Source organism: Octopus bimaculoides, chromosome 3 (assembly GCF_046866305.1).
Source record: "Octopus bimaculoides isolate indiv1 chromosome 3, ASM4686630v1, whole genome shotgun sequence".
In the NCBI taxonomy this organism is placed as follows: domain Eukaryota; kingdom Metazoa; phylum Mollusca; class Cephalopoda; order Octopoda; family Octopodidae; genus Octopus; species Octopus bimaculoides.
The window spans coordinates 47,649,091-47,661,745 of record NC_142930.1 but is presented as its reverse complement, the minus strand read 5'-3'; the positions used below and the strand labels follow the sequence as shown (position 1 = coordinate 47,661,745).

At 35.3% G+C, this 12,655-nt stretch overlaps 1 protein-coding gene across 1 annotated transcript in view; it reads left to right on the top strand.

The window, feature by feature from the left end:
• The window catches only part of LOC106874285 (calcium-dependent protein kinase C), a 284,775-nt gene that overhangs the window by 96,364 nt on the left and 175,756 nt on the right, over nt 1-12,655 (top strand). Inside the window, exon 3 of the mRNA XM_089348357.1 lies at nt 12,562-12,644. Coding sequence (XP_089204483.1) covers nt 12,562-12,644 — 83 coding nt within the window. The remainder of the gene's footprint in view (nt 1-12,561; nt 12,645-12,655) is intronic.

Here is a 12,655-nt window from a genome sequence, read left to right as displayed (position 1 = left end):
TATGATGCTTAGTTACAGCCAAGTGGAGCAAGTTAATGAAACTTTGAGTTTTTTTATTTTTTATATTTATTATCATCATAATCATATCATCATCATTATTATTATTATCACTATTATTATTATTATTAAGGTGGTGAGCTGGCAGTATCGTTTGCATAATGACCAAAATGCTTAGCAGTATTTTGTCTGTCTTTACCTTCTGAGTTCTAATTCTGCTGAGGTCGACTTTGCCTTTCATCCATTTAGGGTTGGTTAAAATGAGTATCAATTGAGCACTGGGGGCTGATGTAGCTGATTTACTCTATTCCTTGAAATTGATGGCCTTGTGTCAACAGCTACTGTCACGTGTAGGACGGATCCGGCTATCAGCTAGATCCATCGTGAGAATTGACCCGCCGACCTCCTTTAACCAGGAGGGCAAGGCAATTTTCCTATGCCTAGTGGCTGTAGCGAAAGAGGTGATATGGTGGACCTGTTTGAAAGGGTTAAAGACAGACACTTTCCTCTTTGGCCAAGGCCTCATCAACTTTTTCAAGTTCCACTTGAAAAGGAAGATGAGAGTAGAGAGGGAAGTGCTGTCTCATAGCAAATTCGTTGAAAGATGGGTGACTGTTGGAAAAATGGCCAGTATAAACGGACCAATTCTGAGAATACACCTGTAGAAAAAAAAAAAAGGTAATGTAAAAGGAGAAAGGGCTCTATACCCCTTTCTTATTTTTTTCTGACCAGGCTCCCGTGGTTTTATGGGTTTTTCCACGTGTAACCTTCCCTTTTTCGAAGCGCCTCCCCCTTTGGGAGTTCTACTTATTTATTTATCTATTTATTTATCTATTTATTTATTATATCTTTCTCCGTTTTCTTCCTCTGTTTAGACAAACTTTCCTACCTTTTCGGACAAAACCTTTTGTAACCTTCGTCTTGTCTTTGTACTTATATGTTTTTAATTGATATTAGCCCTTGTGGCCAATAAAACGAATTAATTATTATTATTATCATTAATATTATTGAAACTTTGAGGTTTTCTTAATTTTTGATTTATTTATCATCATCATCATTATTATTATTATTAAGGCAGTGAGCATACCTTAATAATGATAGCATACCTGGCAAAATACTTAGTGGCATTTTGTCTGCCAAGGTCGACATTGCTTTTCATCCTTTCTGAATCGATAAAATAAGTACCAGTTGAGAACTGGGGTCAATGTATTTGACTCACCCCCACCCCCAAAATTGCTGGTTTTGAGCCAAAATTTTGAAACCATTATTATTATTATTATTAATTTGCATGGGCACAGCATAACAGTGTGTATTGGATAGAAACCACTAAACTAACTTACATCGTAACCATTATGGATCATACGCACACACACACACATGAATTGAAGGACTACACAGAGATCTACATACATATGCAAATGTATGCTTACATTCATGCATACATTCACACATACATTCATGTTGTTGTTGTTGGCACTCCGTTGCTTACGACGTTGAGGGTTCCAGTTGATCCGATCAACGGAACAGCCTGCTCGTGAAATTAACGTGCAAGTGGCTGAGCACTCCACAGACACGTGTACCCTTAACGTAGTTCTCGGGGATATTCAGCGTGACACAGTGTGACAATGCTGACCCTTTGGATTACAGGCACAACAGAAACAGGAAGTAAGAGTGAGAGAAAGTTGTGGTGGAAGAGTACAGCAGGGTTCGCCACCATTCCCTGCTGGAGCCTCGTGGAGCTTTAGGTGTTTTTGCTCAATAAACACTCGCAACGCCCAGTCTGGGAATCGAAGCCGCGATCCTATGACCGCGAGTCCGCTGCCCTAACCACTGGGCCATTGCGCCTCCACACATACATTCATACTTATATACAGACATGAAAATATGCATACATAAATGCAAACATACCTTCATACATACATAATACATACATGCACTTGTGCACACATTTTTTTCATTCATTCAAAGTCATTATGTTCCATTTGCAAAGCAACCTTTTGGGTAATATCCTTTTATTCACGAGAGAAAAAAAAAAGAAGAAATGAGGCAATTGGTGCTTCAAGTGTAGTTGATGGCTAAATCACAGCAGTCCATTAGAGGAATACTTGTGGCATTATGTTTACTCGTATAAAAATATTTGATCTGTGGGTTAACATTCATTTGTAATTGGAGCACCCACTGCAGAGAATGCAAATAACCACAATGGTGAAATGTACTTAAGGAACAAATGATAGACACTACATCTTGTGTTTTATCATAATTTTGATTACATATGCTGTATCATAATACTAATAATACTGCTAAGTACACCACTTTGCTGGAAGTAGATTGGTTAATGATAATCTATGTGGAGCTCTAAACATCATGACAGTTGTTCATCTAACTGTACACATGATAGATACTATGTACACATATATTTGTCTGTTGAGTTGTGATTAAGTGACTGCTGAAGCTATTTTGCAATATACATTACATAATGCACATGACTAAATCATTGTGATCGTTCATGTCTGTAAACATGATGTCTGATTGGTCACTTGCATGCTATTGAAACAATTGTACACCATAGAATGAATGTAATACCAAATACTCTATTCTTCACTTATATATATATATATATATATATATATATATATATATATATATATATATATATATATATATATGCATGTAATACGTACATAATGTATACATGCAAACATGCATATTACTAGTTATTGAGTAACTTTAGCTCATTGGTTTAGAACCTTTTTAACCTTGAAGAACTCTTGAAATTAATTCCTTGCTTCAAGAAACTCTTACAAAAACATTATTATATATCATTATTCATTTTTTTCTTTCTCTTTTATAAAATTAAATTTACTAAAGCAAACATAATATATTTAAAAATTTCATAAGACATATCTCTCTTTTACTCTTTTACTTGTTTCAGTCTTTTGACTGTGGCCGTGCTGGAGCACCGCCTTTTAGTCGTGCAAATCGACCCCAGGACTTATTCTTTAAAAGCCTGGTACTTATTCTATTGGTCTCTTTTGCCGAACCGCTAAGTTACGGGGACATAAACACACCAGCATCGGTTGTCAAGCGATGTTGGGGGGACAAACTCAGACACACAAACACATACATATATATATACATATATACGACGGGATTCTTTCAGTTTCCGTCTACCAAATCCACTCACAAGGCTTTGGTCGGCCCGAGGCTATAGTAGAAAACACTTGCCCAAGATGCCACGCAGTGGGACTGAACCCGGGACCATGTGGTTGGTAAGCAAGCATATGTTATATATTTTAATGTATAAACTGGTTTAAGCAAAAAAATTAATAATAATAACTTAAATAATAATAGCCTAAATTTTTCTTGAATATATTGGAGATCCAAAAAGTAACAGAAATCAAACTGTTTCATCATCATCATTTGACATTTGTTTTCTATGCTGATATGGGTTGGATGGTTTGACAGGAGCAAGCAAGTCAGAAGACTGTGCCAAGCTCTACTATCTGCTTTGGCATGGTTTCTATGACTAGATGCCCTTCTTAATGCTAACCACTTTACAGCAGAGTCCACCGGGTGCTTTTTAAATGAGACTAGCAGCAGTAAGGTCACCAAATTATATACAAGACAAGACTCCTCAACTGAGGTGGGGAGTAGTATTGAGGAAGGTGGCTTTGTGCCATAAATGAGGTTAGAATATGAGCAGAGGGAGAGCAATAGGTGTTTTGAAGTAAAGGGGATACATGGCTTCCTCAGTTGAAAAGAGAGGGAGAGAAAGAAAATGAAAGATGGTAAATATGTGATGGAGAGAGAGGTGTATATTAAATGACAGTGAAGTGGGGCCAAGGATTGGATAGGGTGAGTGGATGGGTAAGTTTGCAAGATTGCAAAAGCAGAGTGAGAAGTAGAGGAGAGGGATTGTTAGGAGAATATGCTGTGGGAAAGAGATTTAACAAAGGTGATTGAGAGATGAGGGGAAAGGGAGTACAAGAGATGGAGGTGTTGGGAATATGGGATGTGTGAGACAGGTTTGTCAGGGATGGATCATATGCAGGGTGTGGTGGAGCATAAACATATAGGACATGTCTTTATAGCTTCTCAAGCACAACAAATTGCCAATTGTCCGAGTCCTTTGTCATCTCCTCTGTGAAGCTCAGCTTCTTTAGAAAATTTTTGGGCATTTTTCAAAAGAATTCACAAGAAGGCTTCCTTTCACACAAGAAAAAAAAAAAGAACTAGGCATATCTTTATTCACAGAACATAAGCGGCCAACCTCTTGGGGTGGACCTCCATCATTTGAATATGAGAATTCAGTTGTTAAAGCATCTGAGTTATTTGGTCCTGAATTAGCATGTACTCTTGATATTATTCCTAAGCAGAATCAACATGACACAGTGTAACTGAGCTTTACTTCTTGAATTACATATACAATCTCCCCAGTTGGCTTCTATACAGTTTTCATCTACAAGTTATGCTGACTACTCTATAGAGCATACAGGGTTCTTTTTACATGGCACCAGCAGCAGTGAGGTCACCAAATGGTTTACAAGATGGCTTTTGGCCAAGGTGCCACACAGTGGAATCAAACTGGAAGCCTTGTGGTTGTAAAGCATATTTCTTAACCATTCTGCTACACTGCATGTTCTCAATATCCTATACAGCACATATAGATGAAATAAAAACAAATAATTACTACCATGGCTTAATCTTTTATTGACAATGTTAAAAAGGCATAAAATATAGGTAGGCAATTTGTGATATGAGTAAAGATAATGCTATTTTTGAATTTAGATAATAAAATTTACTTCTCTAATGAGAAACCTGTTTTTGTCTTTTAGTACTCAGATACTTAATTCAAGGCCATACTTTAGATAATTACACTTGGATTTTGTCTTCTACTAGAAGGAAATAGTTTCTATCTTTGCTCTAGATATTTGTCAAATATGAAAAAACTCCTTCCTACTTGTAAGAATTTTCAAACTGTTGCAGTATATTTATAGCTTTCCTATGAAAGGCAGGATACTCCTCTTTCACAACAAATCTCATTTTCTGTTTGACCATGTTGCATCTCACCCTGTGCTTCTTCTTCTTCTCTTACATCTCAGGATGAGTAGAAGATTCAAAGTGTGGATCCCTCTCTTTCTCAGTCATATACTTCTGTTAAAAAGCAGAGAAAATAAAGTTCTATTTTGATCAAGTTTTTCCAGATGGGTTTCAAAATTACTTGAAATTTACTGATGTTTTTCTTATAATTGAAACATTTCAAGATTTCGTTTTGCAACATGATTTTAACAAAGATTCAGTCTTTTAAATCCCAAAATCTTTTACTTTGAAATCTGTACATTTTCTCCTGGATCTTGTCATTATTTCTACAACTGATTCATGCAATGAAAATTGTTTGCTTAGTAAATTAACACCATTTTCCATCTTCAAAACACTTAGCAAATTCTGGTTTACTGTTTTCTTGAAAGCATCTCCAGCAATTCTTCTTTCAGTTCAAACATCTTATTTAAAATTTTTCCTCTCTTCAGCCACCAAATTTCTGGAGGTAGCAAGAGATTTTATGTGCTCTTTGTCCAAGTTTTCACGCTGCTTTTTAAATATTCTGGAGTGAAGTGGGTTTGTTTTATGATGTTGACCATTTTTGTAGCATTATTAAAAATGTTTTTCTATTCACTTCTGAGAAATTTTAAAATCAGCACTGCTTTGTGAAGAAAGAAATATGTTAAGATGCTATTTGCTTTATCTTGTTTTACTAGAGAAATCTCTTATGGAGACAACTATTGATGGGGCAGTATTCAGTACAGATGCCAAACACAGTTCTTGTAGGAGAGATCTCTTGTTTTCATAGAAAAAAGTTTTCTTGAATTTCATCCTTATTGACAAATTTTACAAAAGCTACAATGCAACATTTATTGGTAAGATCTGTTGACTCATCAACCTGGATAGAAAAACTTCTATTTTCAGTTTATCATACAAAGCCACTTCAGCATCATGTGACTTGTCATCATTGAATCAACTGAAAGTGGAACATTTTCAGTTTCTCCCACTGCAGTTTGTCTCAACATTTCTCTAAGATAATTTTACATGCTGGCATTATCAGGCACTCATCACTTTTGCAATACTTCCCTTTGTGTGCAATAATTTGTGCAACCAAATAGCATGCTTCTCGAGGCTTTTCACTGATACTGGCTTTACTTATAAAAGCTATATTCTGTTTAATCAGCACTTTCACTTCTTATGCAATTGTGATTTATCATCAAGTATCTTTTCAATTTTGCTAGAGCCACTATTGCATTTGAATAATGTTTGCGATAAGTAAGGCCCTATAGAATAGTATGACATGGATCACCAGTTCATGTAAGCCCATGGATAAATATTTGTTATTGTACAAAAGAACATCTTTAATGTTCATTTTTGGAGAGAAAATTATCAGAAGATGGTGATTTTTCATCAGAAATTTTGATGCTTCCTTTTCAGAAATAGCCATAGAGGATTGTAAGAAATTTCTTCAGAACAATTAAAAGCAAAATAAATAAATAAATAAATGTGAAAAAGCCTTATGCCAATAAAATTGAAGCCAATAAATGTAAACAGAACAATTAACCTTTGAGGTGTGAGTTAAAAAAAAGGAAACAATACAAACCTTTTTATACAATACAAACTTTTTTATAAAAACCATATACAAACACATAGGTTTAGAAAGGCAAAATTGACCTCAGCAGAATTTGAACTCAGAGCATAACGCCAGTGAAATACTGCTCAGCATTTGCCTAGTGTGCTAATGATTTTGCCAGTTTGATGCCTTACAGCTAATAAGCATAATGTTATGCATATTTTATTTCCTTTAATAAGGCAAAAATAAAGAAACCAGTACCATTTTCTTTAGTTTTTACTTAGGTCTGTTCTGGTTTTGCATTTTCTGTTTTACATTATGCTTTTAATTCTTAATAATTTTACCGTGTTGGGAGATATTTGTATCATGAATTGCAACCTGATGCAATGGATTTGGTGCATGATCTGTAGTATTCAAGGATCTTTGAAAATTACACATCATTAAAGAAATAGCTATCCTTCACATCTTATATTAGACAAAATCGTCATTTATGTTTACCTATGTTTTTATTTTGTCACTTTTAAATTAGTCTTTTTCTTTATAATTTCATAATGTGCAATATTGAAGAGTTGATAGTTGTTTTTAATTTTTATTCTTAATATATTGTTGTTGTTGGCACTCCGTCGCTTATGACGTCAAGGGTTCCAGTTGATCTGATCAACGGAACAGCCTACTCGTGAAATTAACGTGCAAGTGGCTGAGCACTCCACAGACACATGTACCCTTAATGTAGTTCTCAGGGATATTCAGCGTGACACAATGTGACAAGGCTGACCCTTTGAATTACAAGCACAACAGAAACAGGAAGTAAGAGCGAGGGAAAGTTGTGGTGGAAGAGTACAGCAGGGTTCACTACCATCCCCTGCCGGAGCCTCGTGGAGCTTTAAGGTGTTTTCGCTCAATAAACACTCACAACGCCCGGTCTGGGAATCGAAACTGCGATCCTATGACCACGAGTCCACTGCCCTAACCACTGGGCCATTGCGCCTCTTCTTGATATATAATGCTTCATTAAAAATAAGCAAAGCAAGTTTGACCTTGCCCAGCCATGGTAAAGATAAAAGATTTAAATACACCAAGAGCTTAAGTGCATCATAAAACCATCTTTGAAGGGTTCTACTCAGTTAACAAGACTATAATTGAGCAATATCTGTATAAAAATAGATGAAATGTAGAGCCACTGATTATGCAGAATGAGACCCTAGGTTATTCCCTTGCCGATATTGTTGTTAATCACTACAGTCCACTGCTCTCTCTCTCTTTGTTTGATTGTTTGTTTGTTTGTATGTATATATGTATGTCATTCTTAGTTTTGTCAGGTGAATAGAATATTCTTCACTAAGAAAGTTTAATAAAACTGAAATATGTGTGTTACTTTCATCATTTGACTTTAAGGACCAGAACTCTTTTGGTCGCATTGTCTATTCTGTCAAATAATTTTAATCAACTGATCCTATGGGAAGTTACCTTCATTGCTTGCTTTTTCTTTGTTTTGATTTAGACTTAGATAGTAGTTACTTGGATCTTAGTCTAATCAGAGTTTTTTTTCTTTTTGTGTGTTACCCTACTCTGTATATAATTCTACCAATTGCATTAGAATAACTTGTAACATGCATGCAAATAAGCTAAGGCTGACTGGAAGGTGCTGATTTGTTGCTTTAACATAATCAGTGCTCTGTTTTTAGAGGCTTTATGAACTTCTCTCCAGATGGAAATGAAAACTCTCTGAACATAGAACAGACTATATGAGACATGCATAAGAAATGTGAGCCTAAAGCAAAGCATGATTTGGTGAATGTAAAATGCTAACTTTTGAGAATTAATTAGACTAGGTGTCAATAGGTAATGCATAATTTAAGAGACTGAACTGCTTTAGTAATTTAGGATGACAAGTCACGAAAATAAAGTACTGTGAATTAGCAATAGAAAGCATTTACCAATAGATAGATAAACGGAAAAGGAAGTCAAATAAGGTTTGTTTTAGGTATTTTTTTCTTTTTCTTTATTTTGAAGTTATGGAAATCACTTTATTGAGCTATGCTGTTTTGAAATGTAAAGTCTACAGACCAATTAAGTACAGGTACTGACATCCTAAATAAGTACAAACACATTATTGAACATTGGTGTATCAAATATGCAGGAGGCTTCAGATTATTGCCTTGTCCATTTTCTCCAAGCTGGCATGGTGGAACAAGTTTTCTCCAGTATAGTGTTTCATCACCAGTTGTGATCATTTGCTATTTCTTTCAGGAGGTCAGCTTTCACAAGTTTTAACTAAGTCTTCCTAGCTTTTCCTATTTTGCAGAATCCATGCTCATAGATGACTTGGTACTTCTTAACCTATCTCAATGCACATTACACGTAGATGTTCACTGAGTCTTCTCTTTTGTCCATTACATCTGATTCCTTTTATACCCAGCTTTTATTCTTAATCCATTTGTGCTCTATTGATGCATTATACATCCAACAGAGCATGTTTACCTCATTTCTTTCCAGCCCCCACACATCTTCTGCATCCAGTGCCCATATTTCACTGCCAGCAGCATTATACATTTTATACATGCATCATACTTAGTAAATGCATCACACAAGCTGCCCTTCACTGAAAGAGAAAATCCCTTTGTTGTCAGCAGAAGTACTTGGCCTATGAATATTTTTCATCCTGTTTTTATTCTGATTATTATGCTCTCAGAACACACCCTATGCAGCTGTGCATTAGGTCACCTCTGTAACAGAAACTATCAATTATTTCTAGGGGACCTCTGAGCATTTGAATGAATTTATAAGGTTAATAAAATTGGAAGATGTAGCAATCATTGATGAAAGTGAAGTGAAATAGCTTGAAGAAGGGCCTGAGTCTGAATTATGAATTGATTTCAGTTGAATTTATTGCTATTCTGTCATATTTCTTACTAGGAAATATTGCTTTTATAACTGGTATAATGATGATGACAACCTTATATTCTGGGATTAAAGAACATGTCAGATGAAGGAATATTTGTCTGCTGATAGCCTTTCACATTTAATTCACCAGTCTTTCCTTTCACCTCTTCTTTTGTTACATTGTCTATTCATCCTCCTTAATGTCTCTAACTGATTAGATCCTTTAGCAATAGCTGATATTCTGCTTCATACCATTCATATTGACTTTGTGTCCATATCCATTAAATCTGCTAAACCAGCGTATATTGTTATTTCTCTTTCCCTTTATCTCTCTCTCTCTCTCTCTCTCTCTCTCTTCTTTTCTCTCTCTCTGCATTCTCTATTGTTGACAGTTTATTAAAACAGTGCTATAGAAATTGACAAGAAGTAATGGTGGGTTCTGGGTTTTTAACCAAAAGGTGTAACCTTGTTGTAGCCAGTGTTATGCTCCAAAGGGCAAAATAGGTAACAGACTTTTTTTTTTAATTGGTAAGTAAAGAACGAGTGGTGGTAGCTCTCATAACATCTGCATAACTGAGCTAAGTTGATGCTCAGCTTGAACTTTTGTTGATTGATATATCAGCTAGAATTCTTAAAATCTTACTCTATCAGTTAGAGGTATCTGAACTCGTTTTTACGGTGGAAGTATTCATCTGAAACGGATGATCTGCATGTGTTTAGTTTATCATGGAATAAGTTATTTTGCCCAGTAACTATCATGTGCAGTTTGAAATTAGAACTTGACTCCAGATCAAATGAGAGGGTCTTGACTCCAGATCAAATGAGAGGGTCTTGACTCCAGATCAAATGAGAGGGTCTTGACTCCAGATCAAATGAGAGGGTCTTGACTCCAGATCAAATGAGAGGGTCTTGACTCCAGATCAAATGAGAGGGTCTATTGAAACAGTCAGGACATTTTGGTCTGATGCTGCACACTGGACTAGCTTTTTTCCAATCCATAAGAGAAGTTGAATTCAACCTCACTAGCTAACAAAATATGTTTCATAGAATTTAGTTTGGTGCCTTACATGTTTCTGAGTTCAAATCCAGCCAGAAATTAATTTATATCTTCCGTCTGTCACATATGTACAAACTAAGCTGATGATGGAATACATCAATGGCAAGTCATAGAAAGATGAGAGGTGATAAAATTTCACAATGATAGAATTCATGGATGAGATACTACAGAATTCAGTAGGTCAGAGATATGCCATGTTGATAATCTATCCATAAGGAAGCTCAATGTTAATAGTAGTAATAATGATGATGATGATGGTAGTGGTTGATTCTATGTTCTCTTACAAAATTGGCTTTGCTCCTCTGTGTATGCATATTCTTCTAAAGCCATATAAATCATACCTACCTACATATTTACTTATCTACATTCATACAAACATATATATATATATATATATATATATATATATACACACACAAATAAACAAGCTATGTACCTACAAATGTACAAAAAAAAGAAGAAATACTGTGTTTTTCAAAGAAAGAGCAAAAGAGACCATGTGGATTCTCCAAATAGTGCAAGACATTCTGAAGATTCTCCATCTGAGATTCTTTAGGTGAATAGATACATACACTTGAGTATGTCCATCAATAGCTCAACCTGCACACCAACTCAATCACATATTTACAAACACCAGGAACTCTCTTAACTCTAGTGAATGGCTTAGACTCTCAAGTAAATAAAACTCAAAAGAAAAAATGCACACACACACACACACACACACATACACATACACACATATATATATACACATACATATATACATACATGTGCAGGTGTAGTTGTGTTTTTGAGAAGTTTGCTTCCCAACCATATGGTTTTGGGTTCGAAGGCATCACTATGTAGTGCCTTAAACAAGTGCCTATACATGTGATTCTGTTATGGCCTCAGGCTGAGCAAAGCCTTGTGAGTAGATTTGACTGAGAGAAACTGAAAGAAGCCAATACACATATATATGTATGTATATATATGTATGTATGTGTGTGTTAGTACCCCTATGTATTGACACTATGTGATAGTTGTAAATGAACATCGCTTGTTATACAAGCAGTGTCCTTCATTTCAACTCATCCATGAAAATGAAAACATATCCAGTCAAGGAGAAATATGATCTTGCTTGGAAGAGGGTTAGGGTTAGTGGCAGGAAGAGCATCTGGACTTAGAAAATCTGCATCAACAAATTCCATTCTACCCATGTAAGCATAGAAAAATAGATGTTAAAATGTTGATGGTGATGATGATATTTGTAAGTAGTAGTACAGTTCTATTATTATGAAACACTAAATGATTCTGACAATAGAAACAATATGCACACACACTCGTACACATATATATGTTTGTATATGTATGTGTGTATGTATACATCATATATATATATATATATATATATATATATATATATATATATATATATATATATATATAAGCACCCACTACACTCTCGAAGTGGTTGGCATTAGGAAGGGCATCCAGCTGTAGAAACTCTGCCAAATCAGATTGGAGCCTGGTGTTGCCATCCGGTTTCACTAGTCCTCAGTCAAATCGTCCAACCCATGCTAGCATGGAAAGCGGACGTTAAACGATGATGATGATGATGATGATATATATATATACTAGAAAATGAAGTTTCCTTCTGTCTGTAGCTTGAGTTTCTGAGCTCCTCATTTTTTTTTTTATAGTGGAGACAGTAAACAGAAATGAGAAAACTCTGAGTAGTAAGAGAAGAAAGTTTCACCTTTAAATACAAGAATAAACTTTATTGCATGCAATGAAAGCTGTTTTGTTTTTACCTGTTTACAAATTCAAATATACCTCATTAATTTGGGCCCTACTCAAGATCTCTCCGTCTCATATGCCTTCATTTCTTTATTGTATTTGTGTGTTTGTCTGCACACTCATAAAAATCTTTGCTTCTTAATCATATTATTTCTCCCTGAATAATTTTCAAGAAATTTCACTGTAAAATTAATTTTTCGTGTTCTAAATATCTGCATTACTTCCTTCATTTCAGTTTGCTGTTTTGTTGTACATAAACGGTGTCATGAATTTGTTACATTTACTTGTCCGGGCGCTGACCAGGGTCCAGACTCTGATGTAAGTAGCTT